Consider the following 23425-nt stretch of genomic DNA (forward strand, 5'->3'; position numbering starts at 1 on the left):
GATCTGGACGTCTAATCGCTTAATTAGGCGGGGTTGGCCCAATTGTGGCGTATGCCCTCTATGCAAACAATGTCAAGAAACTGCGGCCCATCTCCTCTTACAATGCTGATTCACTCTTCGGGTGTGGAATGACATTATTCCGTTGCTTGGAATGCAGCACGTCAACACGGACACCTGGGCGACGAAGGTCTCGGTGAGAGATTGGTGGATCAGCAACATACACATTCGGCTTGGATCTCACAAGGCGCTAGCCTCTCTGATGATGCTTATTTCATGGGAGACTTCGACCGAACGCAATCCTAGAGCCTTCCGTAACACGGCCGTTCCTTCGATGGTTCTCAGTTCCTTCGATGGTTCTCATTTCCAAGATTAAAGAGTGTCTCTTTGGGCTTTGTAATGCTGCGAGAGTAGTTCTTTCTTTTTTCACCGCTTTGCGGTTTTGTGCTAAAACTTCCTTACTCAATGAAATGGCAATTCTTTTGCCTTGTTTAAAAAAGAATGACGGTGAGGACATTCAGCTCTGTCAGCCGACAGAACTGAAGCAAGAAAGCTCGAAGGAATTGTTTGCTTTTGCTGTACAACTGATTTGGATTTCTAAGTTTGCTGGTTCTCCGGTCACCGTTCTCTCACGCGTATGGCTTAAACAATCAGATATCACGAGGTCATAGAAGTAGCAGCCAAGCATAAACCAGGAGTTTCAAAACGTCACCCTCTTCCTTTCTTGGGATACAAACTTGTAAGCTTGAATCTAACTGGCTTGCAGGTTACTATTTGTTTTCAATGGTAAACTATTCAACTAATGTCCACAGGCAATTATATCTTGAATCATCCCCTCATGGTTCTAGAACGTACTCCCTCCGTTCCTAAATATAAGTCTTTTTACAGATTCCAATAAATGACTACATACCGAGCAAAATGAGTGAATCTACACTCTAAAATATGTCTACATACATCCGTATGTTGTAGTCCATTTGAAATGTCTATAAAGACTTATATTTAGGAACGGAGAGAGTACGTAGCAATATACTCACGGCTGAAAACACATTAATTGATCATACCTGAATGGATCACAGGTTAAACATCAAAGATAAGATGCCGAAGCTTTTCTACAGCTAACAGGTCCAGCAAAATATAAATCCAGCTCGGCGTTCACCGAGACTTGGCGTGCTAGAAAGCAATGCACAATTATGATCAGACAGGTTTGACATAGAGCACCAGGCATGTTCGTTCTATTAAAAGAGAATGACGGGCAGTGGCACTCATTTCTCGATGAACTCTCTCATGTTCTTCAACCAAACCACGTACTCCCTCTCATCCTTGGTCATCATGTACTCGTGCAGCCAGTCATGCAGCGAGTGCTTGATCCCCCTCACCTCAAGATACCTGTGGAAGGACTTCTGCAAGCTCTCATCCAGATCACTGTAGAAGACAATGAGTAAGTAAATGTCAGAAGAAACCATAAGATGCAATGCAGTTTACTACTCCCTCCATTCCATATTACTTGTCGCTGATTTAGTACAAAGTTGTACTAAATCAGCAACGAGTAATATGGAACGGAGGGAGACTTTGTACTAAATCAGCAACAAGTAATATGGAACGGAGGGAGTAGTAGTCATCTAAGTACTTAAGCAAACAGAACTTTGGGGTGAATAATCAGCCAGGGGAGAAACACATACAAGTAATGTCAAGCTTGAGCCATTTCGTGGAAAACAACACGAAATTTGTGACCAGGGATCCTTGAAAGTATACCGTTTTGTTTTATTATGATTCAGCAACCATTTGGTTGGCTTATTATGATGCTTGAAATTGAAGAAATAATATAAGTTAGATAAGAAAAATTGAACTTACGAGAACTGTGGCCCCTCATATGCATTCTCAGTAAACTTGGCATCGCGATTCAGCAACCTCATATTTTCAATTGCCAGTTCATCATCATTAAAGTTGCACTCAAATTCCAGGATTGAGCCTCCTGGTTTCTCAACAGTGACAACCATCTGAAGTGCTGGCTTAAATGAGTCATCATCATTCTCAGCATCAGAGCCCTCATTGTTCAAATCTTCCTCAGTATCAAAATTTGTGTAGACAGTAGCTTTAATAGTCTCTCCTGCAAGCTCTCTTTTGAGAACGATGGACTGATCACCAGGGTTATCAATTATCTCAAAGGGGAAGTCTTCTGGTGGATCAATTTGCTGTTGAAAACAATTCAAAACAAGTATTTTGGTCATGTCCTTTTTCAAAAATATCAGAGTATTGTTTTACATTCAAAGGTTCTTTTGAAGCAAAACTAAAGCATTTCTTCCTATTAACAAGATAAAACAATCAAGTACTTGCAAAGCATAAGTATAACACAAGGTATAGTATGCGACATCAGTCTATGAAACCCATCTTTACATCATCGCAGTATAACACTTTATCACATTGACATATAGTACCATATACTGGAGTTTATGGACCTCAGAGAGCAATTAATACTACGTAAGGTAAATTTATAACGTTCACTTACCTGAATAAACATTTCAAATGTGCACAAACTTCATTTAGTAATGTCCAATTGACTCATAAATACTCCCTCCGTCCCATAATGCAAGACGTTTTTTGACACTAGTGTAAAAAAAACGTCTTACATTATGGGACGGAGGGAGTAGTTTAGAAGGGGAATGACTTGAACATCTGAAAAGTTGAGCTATCAAAGTCAAGTTTGTGAACCTCTTGGATTGAGCTGGAGCATCCAGCACAGGCCAGGATCTCACCAACCGGGTTTTGTAATATACCAACAATATTTCCTTTTTACCATCCATACCACTACCATTTTAATTCTTTAATCCTGATGAATAGTCACCATTACTGACTAACGGCATCCCAGCAATGTAGCAGAGTCCTTGTTCTGCAATTTGAGATGCAGGGATGAGAGATTCCCAGAGTTAGCTGTTCACTGCAGGAGCAACAATCACGGGCATAGCTAGTACTACTGCTTTATACCACATAAAAGCTAGACAGTCTTGCATCGACAACCTCAATTTTGGCTCTGTTCCTAATATTTCCCAAATACGCGGGATCAAGGTATTTCCTCCGGTCCTTCGCAAAAAAAAAAGGTATTTCCTCCGGTATTCACACCACAAATAATAAAGCTCGATCGTGTATAAATGGAGTCAAACTACTATCTCGAAAGAACGAAAAGGAAATGCAAGGGCGATGGTTAAGGAAGCCAAGAGACCTGCGCGGAGCCCTCCTCCGATTCGACGACGCACTCGATCTCGGAGTCGATGACCCGCCTCAGGTTCTCGTCCGGGGAGATCTTGGAGGAAGCCGCCGGGGACTGCGAGGACAGGAAGCGGCGGGCAGGGGCCCCTGACGGGGAGGCGGCGGCGGCGGCGGCGGCGGGGTGGAACTGGGCGAGCGAAACGGGCGCGCGGGAAGTCGCGGAGGAGTGGGCGCAGCGTCGGGATAGGGTGGAGGCCCGCGACGAAGAGGCGGCGCGGCGGAGGAGCCTGGCGGCGAGGGACGCCGACGACATGGCTCGGGCTTTGGTGTTTCTCTGGGGATCCGACGACGGGTGCTCGCTGCGAAGTCTAGGGTTTTGTGGGGTTTAAAGGGCTGGAGGCCGAATGGAGAAGACTTGGAGAAAAGGTAAGAAGTAATGGAGCTCAGCAGAGAAGCTCAGCGGCCCAACCCAGTGTACTTGAGAATGCCCTTCCGGCCCATAGAGCTCATCCTCTGTTTTTAAATAGTTGCAACCAACAACCTATTTTTCCTAAATCTAAAAAAAAACTATTTTCCTTTTACCTCTAGAAATAAAATCAATTTTTTATATTCATGCAACTATGCCACATCATCAAGTCATGCATCTGGTCATAAGTTACAATTTACGCACTAATTTATTCATGCAGCCCAGTCACCTCAGCAATCATGCATGGATTTGTTTCACTATTTTTGTGCGCATCATAGATTGTCATGTTACACATTTTTTTAGCACATTCTTTTGTTAAAAATGGCACCCGTTTGACTCAATCCAATAGATTCCTCTTTTTATACAACATTTCTGTGACATGCTTCATATACTTTATTGTTTTCAAAATATATCCCAAGGGCATTCTTAAATTTGTTTTTGCAATAGTTTTAGTTTTTAGCATATGTTTATCAAGATTCCCGCAGCGGGGCATCATCTAGTTCTTCATTGTTTTTGTGGGCACATGGAGCTCACTCTTACGGTGACAATACAACATATACCTCTGCATATAAAAGGTTAGATTTTTTAGCATGGCAAATCAAACGTCCAAAATGATAAATTATGTTGTCGTGAGGATGGCAATTTGTCAAAGAAGGATCCTTGCCGTGTCTGAACATGCTAAAGATTTGCCATGCTTGGTAAAGAAAATTGACATCCTCATGACAACATAATTTATCATAAATCATAAATAAATTAAAAAGAACGCAAGATTTCCATTTCACCTCTCTTTCGTCAACCTTCCTTATACCCCCCCCCCCTCTTTCCTTCTTCTTTTTGATTTTTTTCTCCCATTTCAGTTTTTTTCCATCGATTTTCCTTAAAATGGAATCAATTGTATCATGTTTTATTAACTTACCAAAGCAAAAACATATTTCTTTGGTAAGTGATTAAATTCTACCGAATAAGTGCTTAACAATAACATGATAGGTAAATCATGGCGATTGCTTACAAAAAATTGCCAAGATTTTAGCACATTAATATAATAATAGACGTGCAGTAACGGGCTAATCCATTAGAATGTTTATACTCCTGTTGCAACGCAGGGGCAATTATCTAGTTTATCATAAAAATGTTTGCCATGGTTAAAAAACTGACGTCAGATTTATTGACAAAAAACGAGCACATAAGTTCCAAAAACAGAACTATATTTGTCTCCTTGCAGAAAGGAAGAAGAAGAATTTGTCATGAGAGGAAGAGAAAACGAGAGAGATAGAGGACACAGTACAAGGATTATATTTATGAAATACAGTTTTGCTAAAGCACATCTAGATGTGTCATAAGTATCGCATATCTAAGTTCTATGTCATTGATCTTACGTCAAGATTCGTGTGGATATTTTCCTTTTCTTTTTTCAATTTTTCTTTATGTTTAATTCACTCACTCAGATGTGTAATAACTAGAGCACATCTAGATGTGCCCTAGACACACTATGAAAAAAAATATACTTTAGGAAGCCTTTCGCATCCTCACCGGTCTAGACCATGTGATCCAACTCATTACCCATGGACATTTCCTGGCCGCTAAATCAACCTCTCGGCGTAAACACTTCCCACAATTGGCCAGAACACAGTCGATGTTCTCTGATCAATTGGACCTTCGGGCGAGGACTACCGAGTGAACCAACTCAGTTGCCATCCATGTGTTCATCCTCGAAGTAAATAAAACCACCAGCCAATTTTATGGACCCTCGGTATAATCTACTCTTTGAAATTTGTAGGTGCTCAGAAATTACTTTTGGCTCTCTTTAAAAAATGATTTTAAGTTTAAAAATCTGAAAATAATTAAACAAAAGAATGCGTATGTGCATAAAGAAATATAAGACCGTTTAGATCTAAACGGTCTTATTTTTTTATGGAGGGAGTACTTGTTTGTAAAGTTTGATGATGAAATGCATTTGTATGTGAACTACAAATAAAATTCATGTAGTGCACATATACTCTTCACTATAAAAGTATGTTCTTTTTGTGTAACTCACATCAAAATGTATTTCTTTGTTAAATTTTACATATGTACTCCCTCCGTTCCTAAATATAAGTCTTTCTAGAGATTCTAGAAAGCCTTATACTTAGGAACGGAGGGAGCGCTTGCGGCTGTACTGTGTTAAAAAAAAACTAATCTGAAACTTGAAAGGTTGATTAAAAAAACTTTTTTGAAAAATGCAGGCTCCATAGAGCCCGGGAGCCCAAAATCCTCACTCCAGCTTTTTCGGCTTTGCTATGGTGCCACGTATCCCTCGAAAAAATAAAAAATAATGCTATGGTGCCATGTTGTCTCGACAAAAAAATGCTATGGTGCCACTTTAGTGTGACTCAAGCCGCTTCTCTAGCGGGTAAGGATTGCATTTATATAAGAGAAGAAAAAATAGGGTTACCATTTACACAGTATTTTTTGTTATTATCCGGAGCTTCTAACTCACACTGATTATATTGACGTTGATTTCTGCCATAAAAGTGGGCAATTATTCCTGTTCTAACTCTTCCCAAATCCCAATCTCCAAACTTGCCACACTCTGCAGTCTAAAACTCAGATAAAGAACAGAGCCTATCAAGATCCCGGTTTCTACGGCCGACAAAAGGAAAATTATGCCTGTGGGATTCCGGCATATGGAACGCTCCGAGTTTGCTCTCAGATGGTCGCTTGGCCACTGTAAGACGGAGAAGACATGATGGTCAGCATCTCCGTCACATGTGCCATGGAGCTCAGTGCAGCTTTCAGCACATCCTGCGAGCACCCAGGCTTCACGATGTTCTTCACCTGCGTGGCATGCATAATCATGAGAACCAATAAAAGGACTGTTACCAGTCGGATAACCAAGTTGTTGGCCGATGTACCTTCTCCAGATACTCCTGCAGCTGTTTGATCCTCCCCATGTAGTCCCGGTCTTCCACGCACAGCGAGATGGGCTTTGCGTCGGCCCCCGGTCCTTCGAATTGCAGCGGTCCAGGGTTCTTGTAGATGTCTTCCATCAGGAGGCTGGAAGAGTTTTGCCTCAGCAGCCTGCAAGGCACAAAACGATTACTTTGGTAAATACGAGCACATGTCTTTTTATCCTTTTCCACGGTGTATGTATCCAGTGAAACAATGGAGAATTTCCTCTTCACAGGCAATGGAGAATAGAAGAACACGATGACTAGTGAATAAAAGATGGCACTTAATTTCAAACCAGAAATCATACGTACTCGTATGCTTTTCCTTTTAAGTCGACGCTTGCCATGTGGACAGCGGGCTTCCCAATTTGACTGGCAGTGGGACCGCGCGACCATCCCCTTACCGTCATCATAGACTGCTCGTGAACAAATGCAGAAATGGTTATGCATCACTTTGTGCTTCACATAAACTTGTGTGGGATGGATCATGTGCAAATCTTAAAGGAACATAATCTAAAAAACATACAAACACTAACAATCCCATATGCTCACCGTAATAGGAGCAGCTCCACATTTCCACTGGTCCACAGGACTTTTTAGATTAGTTACAGTGGCCATGTAGCCATTCAGACCAGCAGCTATGATGTGATAGCATACATGACCAAGAACCTGGAATCAAACAATTGGCCGGCCATCAAGGAGAATAACCAGATGGAACATGATATAGAGAAGTGAGGTGGAACTTACATAGGCGTAATCGCAATCAAAGTTTGACGGCAGGGCACCTCTTGCTTGGTAGCCAAAAAAGTGGCAAATTGCATTGAACTTCTTTCCTTTGTAAGTGCCTTCCTCCTAAATAAGCCAATAAACAATATGCACTGATAAAGGTGGTGCTTATTTTAAAAGTGAACTAATAACTCATAGGTCTTAAACTAGTTCTCCACAAATGACTGCAGGATATGCTCACCAGACGTTTGTTGATTTCTGTCTCAACTAACTGGGCTAGAAGCTTCTCAGTCTCAATCTGCAAGATACACATATAAATCTGATGCCCGAACAAATGTAAAACAAAAAGGATAGGCTAATATCACAGACTGAATTGCTGTGCCACCTGAGAAAGCTGAGCAGAGTCGTCAGATTCTGGATGCAGAAGTAGCTGCACGACAAAAAAAAAAGTTGAAGCAATAAAATCTTCTCCAAATTATGGATTTCTGAATATGAAAACAAGAAATACATACCTGTTTCCTGATAAATGGAGGCAGAAAGTCAAATAGTGCAGAAGCCCAAGGCGAAAGATGAGAAGAGATGTTCTCAATGGAAACACCTTTATCATGTAGCCCATGAATTTCCTACAAGTATAAGCTAAGCTCAGTGAACTATTCAATAAACAACACCATTGTTTCATGTACTGATACTGACCTGAAGCAAAGCATATAATTCAGGTATACTCTCGACAAGGCCCTCGGGAATAAGTACAACACCATGGTATTTATCTGTGCAAGATAGTATGATACTGTGAATCATAAGGAATAATAGCAACTGCATGATATATTTATGTGCCCAAGATATTATGGCAACATGCATTATTTACAAGATGTCACCCCTTGGACGCTTAGGCAGCAAGGCGCCCTGGCAGCGCCTTACTATTATGCCCGCTTTACACGCTTAGGCGTCAGGGCGGTTGGTGCTCACCTTAGGTCGCCTTACCGCCTATTATAAACAATGGCAACATGACACTACAATACGAAGCTTGTAAGAACCATATGATTCCTACCTTTTTCAGCCCTTGCCTGCACAGCATCACATATCTGCTTTGTAATATCAGAAATTGTAAGTTTTGACGCAGCAACCTCCTCCCCTAGTAAGACCTGAGCATTATCAAGTCAGATTAGTTTGTAATGTTTGTATTATGGATCAAACAAGTCGATTCAAAATAAAAGTAGCATCCCTAACCATATTTGGATGTGACTGAAGAGCACATTCCAAGGCCACATGAGATGCTTTCCGCCCCATCAAGCGAATGAAGTAGTAATACTGCCGAGAAAAATGATGAAGCTTTAAGAGAGATAAAAATGTAGACTGCGTACTTGAATTTTGTGTGTTATAAAATTCAGAAATTATGTAGATAATACAGAGCGCCTTTATAAAATGGAGGCAAATTTATGAGTAATAGGCCGGTAGCACGGTATGTAGAAGAAAGAAAATGACTGAACTTAGGACTACTTTACTAGCTTTCACCAAAAAAAGTATTTAAACTCATGAAATGTGTTAAGGTGGAGGTTGACCATCCATTATGTGTTACCTTCTCAGCAGAAAGAGCATCAGTGCAGACATTACTTATGAGCTGTGAGTTCACCTGTTAAATAAGTAGCAATTCATGTTACCGTAAAAAATGTAAATTAAATAGCAAAATTAGTAAGGTAACACTAAAACAAACAATGCCGAAACCATAGTAAAAAAGAAGGATGATCAAACTGAGTAGTGAGAATGAGATGCTCCTCGCAGCTACTCACCATACCTCTAGACAGGTCAATAAAATGTAACAGGCGGACTGGCGGACAGTGCATCTCTAAAATGATACCACATGCTAAATAAGGAAGCAACTCAATAGCTTGCTATATAAATTAATGTACCTTGCATATGGTATCAAAACCAACAGTTGTCTCGACAAACTGGTTCTTAAGGTCACCATTCAAAGTTACAGGAACACCAACTACCTGTTAAAAAACAGATTGTCTCAGGCGATTTGCACTTTGTAAGGAAAATACTTACTACCACAGGGATGTGAACCAGTACAAACGATTATAATGAAGGAACTAGCTTTATTAGACAATTTTCAGCCACCTTTGTTGAACATTTCGACTCAGCAAAAGTCTCAGCAAGCTGAGCAGCATCCGTGTTGGATGTGACACCTACAAAAAGAAAAGAGGGCATGCAGAGTAAATAACAGGGTTTTTCCAATAAGGGGCGCTTTATTACTTAAAAGATTTAAGCATTACACCCGGCCTCTGCATAACAGAGTAAATAACAGCTAATATCAATAAAGTATCTTAATAGATAGTAATAAATGATACCTCCAATTATTACAAGAGTATCCAACTTCAAAGCTTGGCAAGTAGTCATTGCTGCCTTTACTTGTTCAGTTGTTCTGATTTGGTCCCTGGTTCGGCCAAGCATATAATAACCACCTTGATTTTTATAGGAAGAAAAAACTTCCTCAGTGATTTCCAAAGTTTTCTGAGCAAACAAGCCATCAGTTCCGCCTGTTTCAACACAAAAAATTAGAAATAATCAGTAAAAGGGAACAGATACAGGATTCATTATACGATATCTAATTATGTCTAAGTCAAAATTATGCATTCACACGTATATGTAGGGACAAAAAGCACTGAGGGCTTCACATATTTGCATTCCGAAGATTTAATAGTGGCACCTAGCACTGTTTAGCCAACTGGCTGTCTGACACTGATGAGACACTTAGTAAGATCCGAACATACGTTTTTCTTAGATTTTTTCATGATTTTGTGAGCTTGGATATGTAAAGTGCAGTTAAATAGGTCCTGCTTGATTCAAAGGATTCCAAAGACACTAGATAGACTATTCCTATAACATTGAGAACCCCAATAATTGTACCAAAGGAAGTTTGGTTGCACTATTGCAAACCACAGCAAATGATCAACACTTTTGTGAAATGGGTTGCATTAAGGAGTATCTGGGAAAATACTTGTGATAAACAATCATAAAAATCAAGCAGGACCATGTAGAATCCTAGAAAAATAGTGGAATCAGAGAGGTCCCTAATTGATTTTTTGTTTGCTGACTGCATTTTGCACACATGCACCTCGCTCACCCATTTGAAGTCAGAGAATAAAAAAAATCACATGTACAAAAAAGAGATCTGGATTGTTGCATGAAGTGTGAACTTGTAAATTCCGCTGAAATGTGTATCTACCTGTATGCTACACAAAATAGATGTTTTATGATCTACAGTAACATCAATTAGTGAAGATCATTTTGTGAACATTTACATTGGTTTAAAATGTGAATCTGCAAATTTTGGTCAAGAGTACATCCATTTATGTTTTGTAAAGACAAATGACCGGATTATCCTGGTCAAGCTGGTAGTTGGGGACTTGGTTCTCAATGTTATCAGCGTGTATGCCCCGCAAGTAGGCCACAATGAGAACACCAAGAGTGAGTTCTGTGAAGGCCTGGAGGACATGGTTAGGAGTGTACCAATTGGCAAGAAGCTCTTCATAGGAGGAAACATCAATGGCCATGTGGGTACATCTAACACAGGTTTTGAAGGGGTGCATGGGGTCTTTGGCTATGGCATCAAGAATCAAGAAGGAGAAGATGTCTTAAGCTTTGCTCCAGCCTACGACATGATCTTAACTAACACCCTCTTTAAAAAGAGAGAATCACATCTTGTGACTTTTAGTAGTGGTCCACACTCTAGCCAGGTTGATTTCATCCTCTTGAGAAGAGGAGATAGGCGTGCGTGCCAAGATTGTAAGGTGATACCTGGAGAAAGTGTTGTCCCTCAGCATAAGCTTGTGGTTGCTAACTTCCGCTTTCAGATTCGTGTCCTGTCGGATAAGCGTGCCAAAGTTGCTAGACCAAAGTGGTGGAAGCTCAAGGGGGAGGTAGCTTAGGCGTTCAAGGAGAGGGTCATTAAGGAGGGCCCTTGGGAGGAAGGAGGGGATGCGGACAATATGCGGATGAAGATGGCGACTTGCATTCGTAAGGTGGCCTCAGAGGAGTTTGGAGTGTCCAGGGGAAGTAGAAGCGAAGGCAAAGATACCTGTTGGTGGAATGATGATGTCCAGAAGGCTATTAAGGAGAAGAAAGATTGTTTCAGACGCCTATACCTGGATAGGAGTGCAGACACCATAGGGAAGTACAAGATGGCGAATAAGGCTGCAAAGCGAGCTGTCAGTGAAGCAAGGGGTCAAGCGTATGAGGACCTCTACCAGCGGTTCAACACGAAGGAAGGCAAAAGGGACATCTATAAGAAGGTCAAGATCCGAGAGAGGAAGACGAGGGATGTTGACCAACTCAAATGCATCAAGGACGGAGCAAACCAACTCCTGGTGAAGGACGACGAGATTAAGCATAGATGGCGGGAGTACTTCGACAGGCTGTTCTGTGGGGAGAATGAGAGTTCTACCATTGAACTGGATGACTCCTTTGATGATACCAGCAGGCGTTTTGTGTGGCGAATCCAGGAGACTGAGGTCAACGAGGCTTCAAGAAGTATGAAAGGAGGCAAGGCGATGGGCCCTGATTGTATCCCCATTGAGGTGTGGAGAGGCCTCGGGGACATAGCGATAGTATGGCTAACCAAGCTTTTCAACAGTTTCTGGGCAAGCAAAATGCCAGAAGAATGGAGACAGAGTATATTAGTAGCAATCTTCAAGAACAAGGGGGTGTTCAGAGTTGTACTAATTACCGTGGAATTAAGCTGATGAGCCATACAATGAAGCTATGGGAGAGAGTCATTGAGCACCGCCTAAGAAGAATGACAAGCATGACCAAAAGTCAGTTTGGTTTCATGCCTGGGAGGTCGACCATGGAAGCCATTTTCTTGGTACAACAACTTATAGAGAGATATAGGGAGTAAAATAAGGCTTATGATAAGATACCGCGAAATGTCATGTGGTGGGCCTTGGAGAAACACAAAGTCCCAGCAAAGTACATTACCCTCATCAAGGACATGTACAATAATGTTGTGACAAGTGTTCAAACAAGTGATGGCAACACTGATGACTTCCCGATTAAAATAGGACTGCACTAAAGGTCAACTTTGAGCCCTTATCTTTTTTGCTTTGGTGATGGATGAAGTCACAAGGGATATACAAGGAGATATCCCATGGTGTATGCTCTTTACGGATGACGTGGTGCTAGTCGATGATAGTCGGACGGGGGTCAATATGAAGTTAGAGTTATGGAGACAAACCTTGGAATCGAAAGGTTCTAGCCTTAGTAGAACTAAAACCAAGTACATGAGGTGTGATTTCAGTACTACTAGGCACGAGGAGGAGGTTAGCCTTGATGGGTAGGTGGTGCCTCAGAAGGACACCTTTCGATATTTGGGGTCAATGCTGCAGAAGGATGGGGGTATTGATGAAGATGTGAACCATCGAATCAAAGCTGGATGAATAAAGTGGCACCAGGCTTCTGGCATTCTCTATGACAAGAGTGCCACAAGACAAGTTCTATAGGACGTCGGTTCCACCCACAATGTTGTATGGCGCTGAGTGTTGGCCGACTAAAAGGCGGCATGCTCAATAGTTAGGTCCGGCGAAGATGCACATCTTGAGATGGATGTGTGGCCACACGAGGAAGGACCAAGTCCGGAATGATGATATACGAGATAGAGTTGGGGTAGGACCGATTGAAGAGAAGCTTATCCAACATCGTCTGAGATGGTTTGCGCATATTCAGCGCATGACTCTAGAAGCTCTGCATAGTGGACGGCTAAAGAGTGCGAATAATGTCAAGAGAGGTCGGGGTAGACCGAATTTGACATGGGACGAGTCTGTAAAGAGAGATCTGAAGGATTGGAGTACCACCAAAGAACTAGCCATGGACAAGGATGCGTGGAAGCTTGCTATCGATGTGCCCGAACCATGATTTGGTCGCGAGATCTTATGGGTGTCACCTCTAGCGTAAATGTTCACAAAAAATCATAACTTGAAAGGAGGCGAAGCAACCAGTAGTTTGTTGGACTTAATAAAGGAAAACAAGTATAAATTAGTCACAGAATCTCAGCCCTCTCTAGATCATAAGACTTTCGTCGGGTTATCGCGTGTTTCGAATCCTTAAGAAAATTGACCTATGAAGGACATTTGGATCATAGGAATGATGCTACCAAATTAACAAGGGTTGATCTACTATGGTTCAATCTTATAGGAATTTAAACACTTATTGTACAACATCCTTTTTCCACTCATTCACATATGATTGAGAGACTTTCCTTATGGTTTTCATTCGTTCTATCAGAATTAACAAGGGTTGATCTACTGTGAAGACAAAGGCAGCCTTCTTCAATAGGAGTAAATTCATTGTTGGGAACGAATGTAATACTAGATTCTTGGAAGATACCTGGCTCGGGGACAAGCCACTAGCCTTGCAGTATTCTTCTTTATATAAAATTGTACAACATAAATAAGCTTTCGTCCGTACAACACTTGGTTATGTTTTTTTAAATATCCAATTCAGGCGGGTGCTGGGGAACGATGGGATAGATGGTTGCATCTTGTGCACGGGTTGATGGAGGTTAACCTTTCTGATGCGCCGGATACCCTACACTGGAAGTTGTCTGTCCGTGTCAGGTGTATTCTCGGTCAAATCCATGTATATTGATTTGATAAACACCAGTCCTACCCAAAGGTCGCTTCACATTTGGAAGGTTAAGGTGCCGCTAAAAATAAAGGTATTCATGTGGTTTGTTCACAAGGGAGTAATACTGACGAATGACAACTTGGCAAAGTGTAGTTGGGAGGGTAATAAACGTTGTTGTTTTTATGATCAGGATGAGTAATACAATATCTGTTCCTCAAATGTCCACTAGCCAAGTTATTGTGGCGGTCCATGTGTCCTTTAACCTTAGTCCTCCCAACACTTTATCCAGTATATTTGGTGCGTAGTTAAACCGGGTAGAGCCTAAGACAGTGGCTCGAGTAGGAGTGTGTGGATTACTTTGGGCCATATGAAACTGCCGGAACGATGTCACTTTTTACAGACAAACTATCACAAAAAATTTGCAGGTCATTCCGGGTGTCTGCTTGGATCTGTATGTGGTCGTTACTCGGCCATGCGGATTACAGAAAGCTTATAGATATTGGTTGCAACCGCAGGAAAACAGTAGCACGGGATACCTATAACCGTTTTAGATGGGGGTCCAATAATAGGATAGGTGTTTAGTCATCTTACCCTATTTTTGCCGGTTGTGTCATTTTTTTTACCTTACTTTGGTTTGCGGATTGCTTGAGACGTTATTTTTGAACCTCGTACTTTGGTTATTAAAATGGTTGTATGCATCGTGTGATGCAGAGGCCGAGGGATATCCTCCTTTTTGAAGAAAAATAAATAAATCAGAACAACTATTCCTGCATTTTAAAATTCTGTTTTGGACTTGTATCCATGTTTTTTTTTCATTCCTAAAATGCTAGGACGCTCTAGCTAATGGGTGAATTATTGTTAGACTGAATAGTAGTTGGAATATTAAAGCTACATATCCATGAAAGAACAATCTGAATAAACCAATCCACTCACCAAGAAAACCGATAAGCTCGCTGCTTGGGTTGTGAGAATTTATAGCATTATATAGTCCCCATATAACATTGTGACCACCTGGGGACTGCCTACCACTGAAGACGACACCAACCCTGCACCCGAGAGATAATTTTACATTAAAGGATGCATGGAGAAAAAAATATGGGGACATCTCAGAACGTATTTCAGAAATATGTAGTACCAAAGTAATTTATGGTTTTAGTCCCATCCTATAGAGTTACAACTTGCAACATTAGATTAGCTAACTACTGTTTGGCTTGATTACGCAGGTCTGAATGTCGTAGCCCTTCTGAAGTACTACAACAGTGACAGCCATAGTTAAAACAGGACAATGCTGGACGGGAAATACCCTTTGGCTCCCGCATGTATATACACCCTATATGGGATATTTTTTAAAATAATTAGACAAAAAGTCAAAACAGTTTAAAATTATTTTTAGATTAAACTTGACTTACTTGCGCACTAGTATATAAATTTTCACAAAAAAAAACAACGTTGACTTCACAACGAAAAAGACAAAATTTATTTGCTATTATAGGTCACTATTCACACTATTTTGATCGAAAATTTGTCTTTTTTGAAAAGAAGTCAAAGGGGAATTTTTTTTTGTGTGGAACTTTTCTCACTAGTATAATGAAAGGTCAAGTTTATTTCAAAAATATTTTTAGAATTTTTGACTTTTTGTTAAATTGCTAAAAAAAATTCCATATGAGGTACATATGTACCCAGGAACCAAACGTTCCCCTCCAATGCTGGACCGCCTAGTGTTCATGTTTAGTGCAAACTGCAACGTATGGTACAAACTACAAAGTAGCACATCTATAATTCACATACACAACCCGTTGCATATATGCATCTCATGTACAGTATATTGGTTGAGATACTCGAAAGTTTTGTAGAAAGATGGAAAAATCACAAGCTAATTACTACTCCCTTCGTTTCATAATGTAAGACGTTTTTGACACTAGTGTAATATTAAAAAACATTTTACATTATGAGACGGAGTAATAGTAAATTACAGATATGCTATTTAAGGAAAATGCCGCATTAGATGCCAGCACAAACTGAACATATCTAGAAGATTTTCCAGATCATATCTACAAGATGCGTACCTGACGGCAGGGTGCTCTGTTATGACCGTAGCGTCCGGCGCATTGGCCGTCTTCGGAAGGAAATGCGCCAGCCGCTGGCCATAGGTGTGCGGGAACGCGCGGCGGATCACATGCGCGTCAGCGCCGTCAGCCGCGATCGCGGCGTCGCCGTACTCCACCTTCACCGCGGTGCCCTGGTTTCCACCCAGAAAAGAAAGAGACCCATCAACTTGTAAAGCAAGAAAACGATCGGCTTGATGAGCCCAGCCATGGAAGATGCTTTCTACGAACGGGATGATTGGATCAGTGATCGGCGATTAGAGTGCCATCGCTTTCCCTTCGACCTTTACGGGTGGTAATCTCAGATCCGGTGGGGGAGGGGCGGTGGCATCGGCATCGGATCACCACTGGTGCACCTAGAATCCCCCCACCCCCACCCGAAAGCGAAGGGAAATATTCGAAACGGATAAACCGCACTCTCCATGCCGTCGACGAGATCGATCCTGTGGGACGGCGAATCGGACATGATCCGGGAACGAGGGATCGGCGCACGGCGAGGCAATGCCGCGGCGAACGGTCGTGGGAAAGTGGGAATCGGAGGCCGGGGGTATACCTGGAGCCAGGGCGGGAGCTCGGGGCGGTATTCCGCGCGGTGCTTCTGGAGGGGCGACATCTCGTTGCCCATCGTTGCGGTCGGGCCTCTCCTCTCGCCGGAGTCGCGGTTTCACGTCGCCGGCCGGCCGGCGGGATCGGTGTTCTCCTCTGTCTCTCGCGGTACGGAGCCCCTGTTCGTGTGTTGCTGGAAATCAATAAATAAACTGTGGAGGACTGGCATTTATACCCGAGGGAGACGGAGGCGCGCGGCACCTTCACCAACGAAGCAGACACGTCACGCGCCCTGCACGCACCAACGAAAGGACCCGGTTTCCTTTACGAAAATGTCAGAGCATCTGCAACTCGACCCGATCCGGGCTGATAGGCAATCCTCCTATCCAGTCTATGCGTGAGGATGGATATGTAGACATTCAGACGCGTATGTAACGTTGCAGGGACCCATATGAAAACACGCGGAGACCCGTCAGTACGACGAGCCGCCTCCTTCGTTTTTTGGTGAGGGCATTCATGGTGCCGCGTAGCACCTCTCTGGCGTGCCGCCTGAGAGACCAAGTCCGGCTATTTAAGCCGGACGACAGCATTTCGACCCTAGCACATCCTCATCTCTTCCTACTCCCTCCCCTTTGCCGCCGCCACATTCCAATTCGTCCGCAGTGCAGATCACATCAGTCCTGGTCATAGGAGCAGGACGCGAAGGACGCGAAGCCGAAGGAGGAAGAGGTCGAAGGCGAGGCTAATACGACGCCTCTCGCTGCGGGCTTCGCCTTGGCCTACACACTGGAGGAGTTCGAGGTGGCCCAAGTGGAGAAGGTGACAGAGCAGGAGGCCATTATCGACTCCATTCAATCAAAGGCGGAGGTGGAGGCCAACTGCAGCATCCTCCGCCAGGCTGACGCGAAGCTCAACGAGATCTTCATCGACGAGGAGGACGAGGAGTGGGCGCCAACATGTCATCGGGCTGTCAATGACCATGTGGCCGGCAGCTCCGGCGCAAACTTCATCAATATCTCCGACGAGGAGGACGATTAGTGTAGTTCGGAATAGTTCATGCGAGATCATTCTTGTTGCATGCTTTTTTATGGAAATACAAATCCTGAAATGAGTACTATGGTTGTGGGAGGCTAAATATGAGGTATGACCGGTCACCGTCCGCGGATACATCCAACAACGTTCACGGATGTTTGGCAACTCAAATTAGCTATGTGTAGTTGTATATGCTCTTATGGAGTTATGTTTGCTTAGACATGCACCGGTGTGACATGACGACACCATCGGTTGGTTCTACACGAATCTGGAAGCACAACATCATGGTGTTGTGGAGGCAACCGTTCGCTTTTTTGTGGTATTTGTAAGACACATTTTTTGTTGTGTTGACGTCATCGTCCCCTCTCTAGTCTCCCCCCTTGTCAATGAGGTCATTTCCCCTCCCCTGCTGAACGCATCAACTCTTCGCGATGCTTCCTTCTCAGATCCCGGCGATGATGCCTTCGCCGCGAGCTCGGCTCTCGCCCGCCTCAGTTGTTGTTGCTCGTCATCGCCGCCGTTTTCTCTCCGGCGATCGTGCCAGCACCACCTCCATCATCACCCCAGCTACTTCCTCTTTTGGGGGTTGTTCAGGGTCATGGAGGGCATCACTCGAAATGTTCACCATCATTTTTCCTTAATCTTCCCATAATGTATCGTAAAGTTTGTCGTGTGTTTATAGGACAAAACTGGTAAAGTTTGCCAAGTGTATCCCTCAATTCCTACAAGTTTGTTATTCTGTCCATTTCATATTAGTTGTCGTTGATCCCTCAATTCCATATTAGTTATCACTGATTTAGAGCGACAACTATATGGAATGGGGGAGTATCATTTATCCCTAAATCATTTTGCAAAATGTTATCTAAAACATGGCAGTAAAAAAATGTTTGTATTGGATTGTGGCAATTTTAAGAAAAAATGTTCTCGAAAACATGGCATTTTTTTAAAAAATGATTGTAATGGTCACATGGAAAATTTAGAAAAATATATTATCTTAATCACAACAAATTTACAAACACATAATGGTCACATGGAAAATTTAGGAATTGTATTTTTAATCATTTTTTTAAATTGTTTCTACTTGTCACATCGCAAATTTAGAAAATTATTTTTTCCAATCATGGCAACTTAAAAATTGTAGTGTTCATATGGCAAGTTTAGGATTTCTGTTCTAAAAAATATGGTAACTTTTTTGGAAATATGTAATGGAGGCACGGAAATTTAATATTTATAGTTCCTTAAAAATATGTTTGGAAATAAAATTTTATTAATCATGGCAACTATTTTTTGTGTGCATAAATTTCTGAAAAAGGATGGAAACATGACAACTTTAGAAAAAAATTGTTCTACACATTATGCAACTATGCATGTAAATGTATATAAGAAACATCCTGAAAACATAGTAACATGGCAAATTTTAAAAAGAATCAAGTACAAAAACAAAAAATTTAGAAAAAAATGTTTTCTAAAATGGCAACTTTAGAAAATATTTGTATGGGCTACATGACAATTTTAGAAAAAAATTGTTCACTAAATGATGACTTTTAAATCGTTTTGCTATAATTCACGATAGATATATAAACTTTTACTACTGGCAACATGGCAACTTTATTAAAATTTGCTCTGTAGTTCATGGAAAATGTAGGAAAGTTATGCACGGGTCAAATGACAAATTTACTACATTGTGTTTTTTTTAATCATGGCAATTTGTAGACATTTTGTAATGGTCACATGGCAACTTCTATGAGATGTGTTCTCTGCAGTCATGAGAACTTTCACAAATGTTTGTACTAGTCGCATGGAAAATATAAATAGTGGACCGTGGCAACTCTAATTAGTTTATTACTTTTCTAATTTGTGTGAAGAAAAATTATGCTTTATGTCATGACATTATATCCCTCATGACAGTTGTTTTTTGTACTGCAGTTTTCATGTCTACACATGATATGTCTCAAACAACATATCTATAATATTTTGTACGTCTTATGTTGCAATCACTTACAAACACTTTGTGCACATGTTTTTTTATTGAACTAACATATCAATCAGTCCAGTGTCAGTTCCTCTTTTGGGCTGTTTTTGTAGTTTCAAGAAAATCCTCAGAAAAAGTCCGAGGAAAAAAAAAAGAAAACTACTTTGGGAAGCTTCATGTGGGGAGAAGACCGAGGAGCCAAGGCCTAGCACAGGGGGTCGTGCCTAGTGCCTAAGCGTCGGGAGGCGCCCTGGGCCCCAAGGCACCTATTGGGCTCTGGTGCCCGATGGACTTTATATACCCTAAGACTTCACGCTAATTATTGAGGATTTTTTTCGGCATCGCCATGTAGCATTTCTGAGGCTATCTTTGTTTTTTAATCTTATTTGGCACTCTGTCAGAGTGGGCAATTGAAAGTGCAACTAATTCTTGGATGGTTTTGGTAATTCTTAACAACATATAACTCATTGAACTAATACTCTTTCAAGATGTTCATTTCAGAAAGTACAATAATAGGCATTGCATGGACTAGAGATGTGGACCCATCAAAATGCTAAGGATACATAGTGGCTCAAGCTCAAGACTCTACACTTTCATTTTAGTGATCCAAGATCACATTGAGTTCATAGGAAAAGCCAATACTATTAAAATGGAATGAGGTGTTGCTTAATAGCTTGCTTACTCAAAATGCTTAGTGATATGCTCCAAAAGCCCTCAATCACTTTCTCATATCCACATATGTCTCAAACCAAAAGTCAAACTCGGCCCCACCGATTTGATTTATCTGGCGCCACCGAGTTCATTTGACATAGCCACTGCCAGAAACCCTAATCAGTTCGGTCTCACCGGTAGAGATCTCGGTCTCACCGAGATGGGATTGCAAAATCCCTGTTTCCCTTCGTAATGTTTCAGTCTAATCGAGATGAGCAATCGGTCCCACCGAGTTCGCAATGCAAACTTTCTATTTCCTTTTCGTAACGTTTCGCTCTCACCGAAATGAGCGATCAGTCCCACCAAGTTTGCCTGACCAACTCTCTGTTTGTCTATTACAGAAATTGGTCTCACCGAGTTCATGTGATCGGTCTCACCAAGATTACGTTATGCCCTAACCCTAATGAAATCGGTCACACCAAGTTGACATGTCGGTCCCATCGAAAATCCTAACGTTCACATTTTGAACTAAATCGGTCTGACCGAGTTTAACTGTTCGGTCCCACCGAGTTTGGTAAATTGTGTGTAACGGTTAGATTTTGTGTGGAGGCTATATATACCCCCTCCACCCTTCCTCTATTCATGGAGAGAGCCATCAGAACGTGCCTACACTTCCAACATTCATTTCCCGAGAGAGAACCACCTACTCATGTGTTGAGACCAAGATATTCCAATCCAAGTACAAGAATCTTGATCTCTAGCCTTCCCCAAGTTGCTTCCCACTCAAATCATCTTTTCACCAAATCCAAATCTGTGATAGAGAGTTGAATGCTGGGGAGACTATCATTTGAAGCACAAGAGCAAGGAGTTCATCATCAACACACCATCTATTACCTTTTGGAGAGTGGTGTCTCCTATATTGGTTAGGTGTCACTTGGGAGCCTCCATCAAGATTGTGGAGTTGAACTAAGGAGTTTGTAAGGGCAAGGAGATCGCCTACTTCGTGAAGATCTACCCAAGTGAGGCAAGTCCTTCATGGGCGATGGCCATGGTGGGATAGACAAGGTTGCTTCTTCGCAGACCCTTCATGGGTGGAGCCCTCCGTGGACTCGCACAACCATTACCCTTCGTGGGTTGAAGTCTCCATCAACATGGATGTATGATAGCACCACCTATCGGAACCACACCAAAAATCTCCGTGTCTACATTGTGTTTGCTCCCTCCAAACTCCTCCCCTTTACCTTCATATGCAATGATTTACATTCCGCTGCTGTACTCTTAGATTTGCATGTGTAGGTTGTTTGCTTGACTTGTGATAAATTGCTAAAATCTGCCAAGACTTAAAATTGAGAAAATGCTAGATTTTTATTTGGTCAAGTAGTCTAATCACCCCTCTAGACATACTTTTGATCCTACAAGTGGTATCAGAGCTTTGGTCTCCATTTATCCTCGATTTCCATAGCTTTGGTGATCATAGCCTTGGTTTCACAACCTAGGAGAGTATGGCGTCTAGCGAAGGAAATTATCACCATAGAGGTCCTTACTTTGATGGTACAAATTTTGCTAGTTGGAAGCGTAAGATGAAAATGCATATTATTGGACATAACCCCGCCGTTTGGGCTATTGTGTGTCTTGGCTTGCAAGGTGAATTATTTGATGGGAGAGAACCAAATCGTGAAGCTACCGCGAAAGAATTGAAGATGCTGCAATACAATGCTCAAGCTTGCCATATCCTCTTCAACGGATTCTGCCCCGAAGAATTCAACATAATCGGCCGTCTTGAGAATGCAAAAGAAATTTGGGATACTTTGATTGATATGCACGAAGGTACCAACTCTGTCAAGGAATCCAAATTGGATGTGCTTCAAAGTCAGCTTGACAAGTTCAAAATGAAGGATGGTGAAGGTGTCGCTGAAATGTACTCTAGGCTTGCTCTCATCACAAATGAGGTTGCTGGCTTAGGAAGTGAAGAGATGACCGACAGATTCATTATCAAGAAGATCCTAAGAGCCTTGGATGGAAAATATGATACCGTGTGCACCTTGATCCAAATGATGCCCAATTATAAAGATCCCAAGCCAACGGAAGTCATTGGTAGAATTGTTGCTCATGAGATGTCACTCAAGGATAAAGAAGAGCTTCACAACAAGTCAAGTGGTGCTTACAAAGCCTCGTGTGATGCTCCTACATCCTCAAGTGAGAAACAAGTCTTCAACGAGGAATTGAGCCTAATGGTGAAGAACTTCAACAAGTTCTACAAGAGTAGAAGCAAAGAAAGAAGTTCCAAGCCAAGGTCCTACAATGATAAAAGATCTTCTAGTCGTGAGCGTAATTGCTACAATTGTCGAAGACCCGAACACTACTCCAGTGAGTGTATGGCTCCCTACAAAAGAAGAGAAGACTCACCTAAAAGGAGAAGTAGAAGAGAAGAATCACCTCCAAGAGATAGAAGGAGTAGAGATGATCGTTATGAACGAAGAACCTCTCATAGAAGTAAGGATTCAGAAAGGAAGGACAAGTCATCAAGGAGCTACACAAAACGAAGACATCAAGCTCACGTTGGTGAATGGGTATCCGGATCCGACTCCGACCATCATTCCGACAGAAGTTATCACTCCGACTCAGAATATACTCAAGATGAAAGTGTTGCCGGTCTAGCACTTGTGACAACCAACTCCTATGACATTTTTGACTCACCAAATGAAGGAATTGGAAGATGCTTCATGGCTAAAGGGCCAAAGTTATCACACCCCGAGTATGTTGACTTCAATAGTGATGAAGATGATTTGCTAGGTGATGATGATTTACTTGTTGACAACTCTAGTGATGAAAACTATGATGAACTTGCTATTAATCATGCTAATCAAGATAAAACGAATGAAGATGATAAGAAGGAGATTGAGCGTCTAACTAAAGAACTAAACACTCTTAAGTTAGCTCATGAAACTACCTTGGAAGATCATCAAGAGCTTTTAAAGACTCATGAGAAGCTATGCTTTGAAAAGCTCAATCTAGAGAAAGAGCATGGGTTCTTAAAAGCAATCAATGATGATCTTCGTAAGAAAAGTTCTTCTTACATTGCCAACCGTTTACTCTTGTCTACTTACATGCCACGAGTAAGATCTAGTAACAAGAGTAAGAAAGATTCTTCTTCTAGTAGTAACAATAATCATGTTAA

At 41.8% G+C, this 23425-nt stretch overlaps 2 protein-coding genes across 2 annotated transcripts; both read right to left on the reverse strand.

The window, feature by feature from the left end:
- Positions 1 to 1024: 1024 nt before the first annotated feature.
- On the reverse strand, positions 1025 to 3604 carry LOC123150563 (uncharacterized protein At2g39795, mitochondrial). The gene is made up of 3 exons (XM_044570403.1): positions 3215 to 3604; positions 1849 to 2189; positions 1025 to 1419 (listed from the first exon to the last, which is right to left on the reverse strand). Exons 1-3 carry the CDS (start codon positions 3512 to 3514, stop codon positions 1260 to 1262), a joined length of 801 nt encoding a protein of 266 aa, XP_044426338.1. The 5' UTR covers positions 3515 to 3604; the 3' UTR covers positions 1025 to 1259.
- Positions 3605 to 6032: 2428 nt separating this feature from the next.
- On the reverse strand, positions 6033 to 16817 carry LOC123150564 (pyrophosphate--fructose 6-phosphate 1-phosphotransferase subunit alpha). The gene is made up of 18 exons (XM_044570404.1): positions 16600 to 16817; positions 16008 to 16180; positions 14875 to 14987; positions 9669 to 9857; positions 9439 to 9506; positions 9228 to 9311; positions 8897 to 8950; positions 8548 to 8628; positions 8369 to 8462; positions 8014 to 8087; positions 7833 to 7943; positions 7706 to 7750; positions 7562 to 7618; positions 7342 to 7446; positions 7147 to 7263; positions 6907 to 7010; positions 6559 to 6724; positions 6033 to 6481 (listed from the first exon to the last, which is right to left on the reverse strand). The coding sequence occupies exons 1-18, from the start codon at positions 16669 to 16671 to the stop codon at positions 6353 to 6355; spliced, it is 1836 nt and encodes a 611-aa protein (XP_044426339.1). The 5' UTR covers positions 16672 to 16817; the 3' UTR covers positions 6033 to 6352.
- Between the last annotated feature and the right edge of the window lie 6608 nt (positions 16818 to 23425).

Source organism: Triticum aestivum, chromosome 7A (assembly GCF_018294505.1).
Source record: "Triticum aestivum cultivar Chinese Spring chromosome 7A, IWGSC CS RefSeq v2.1, whole genome shotgun sequence".
Taxonomy (NCBI): domain Eukaryota; kingdom Viridiplantae; phylum Streptophyta; class Magnoliopsida; order Poales; family Poaceae; genus Triticum; species Triticum aestivum.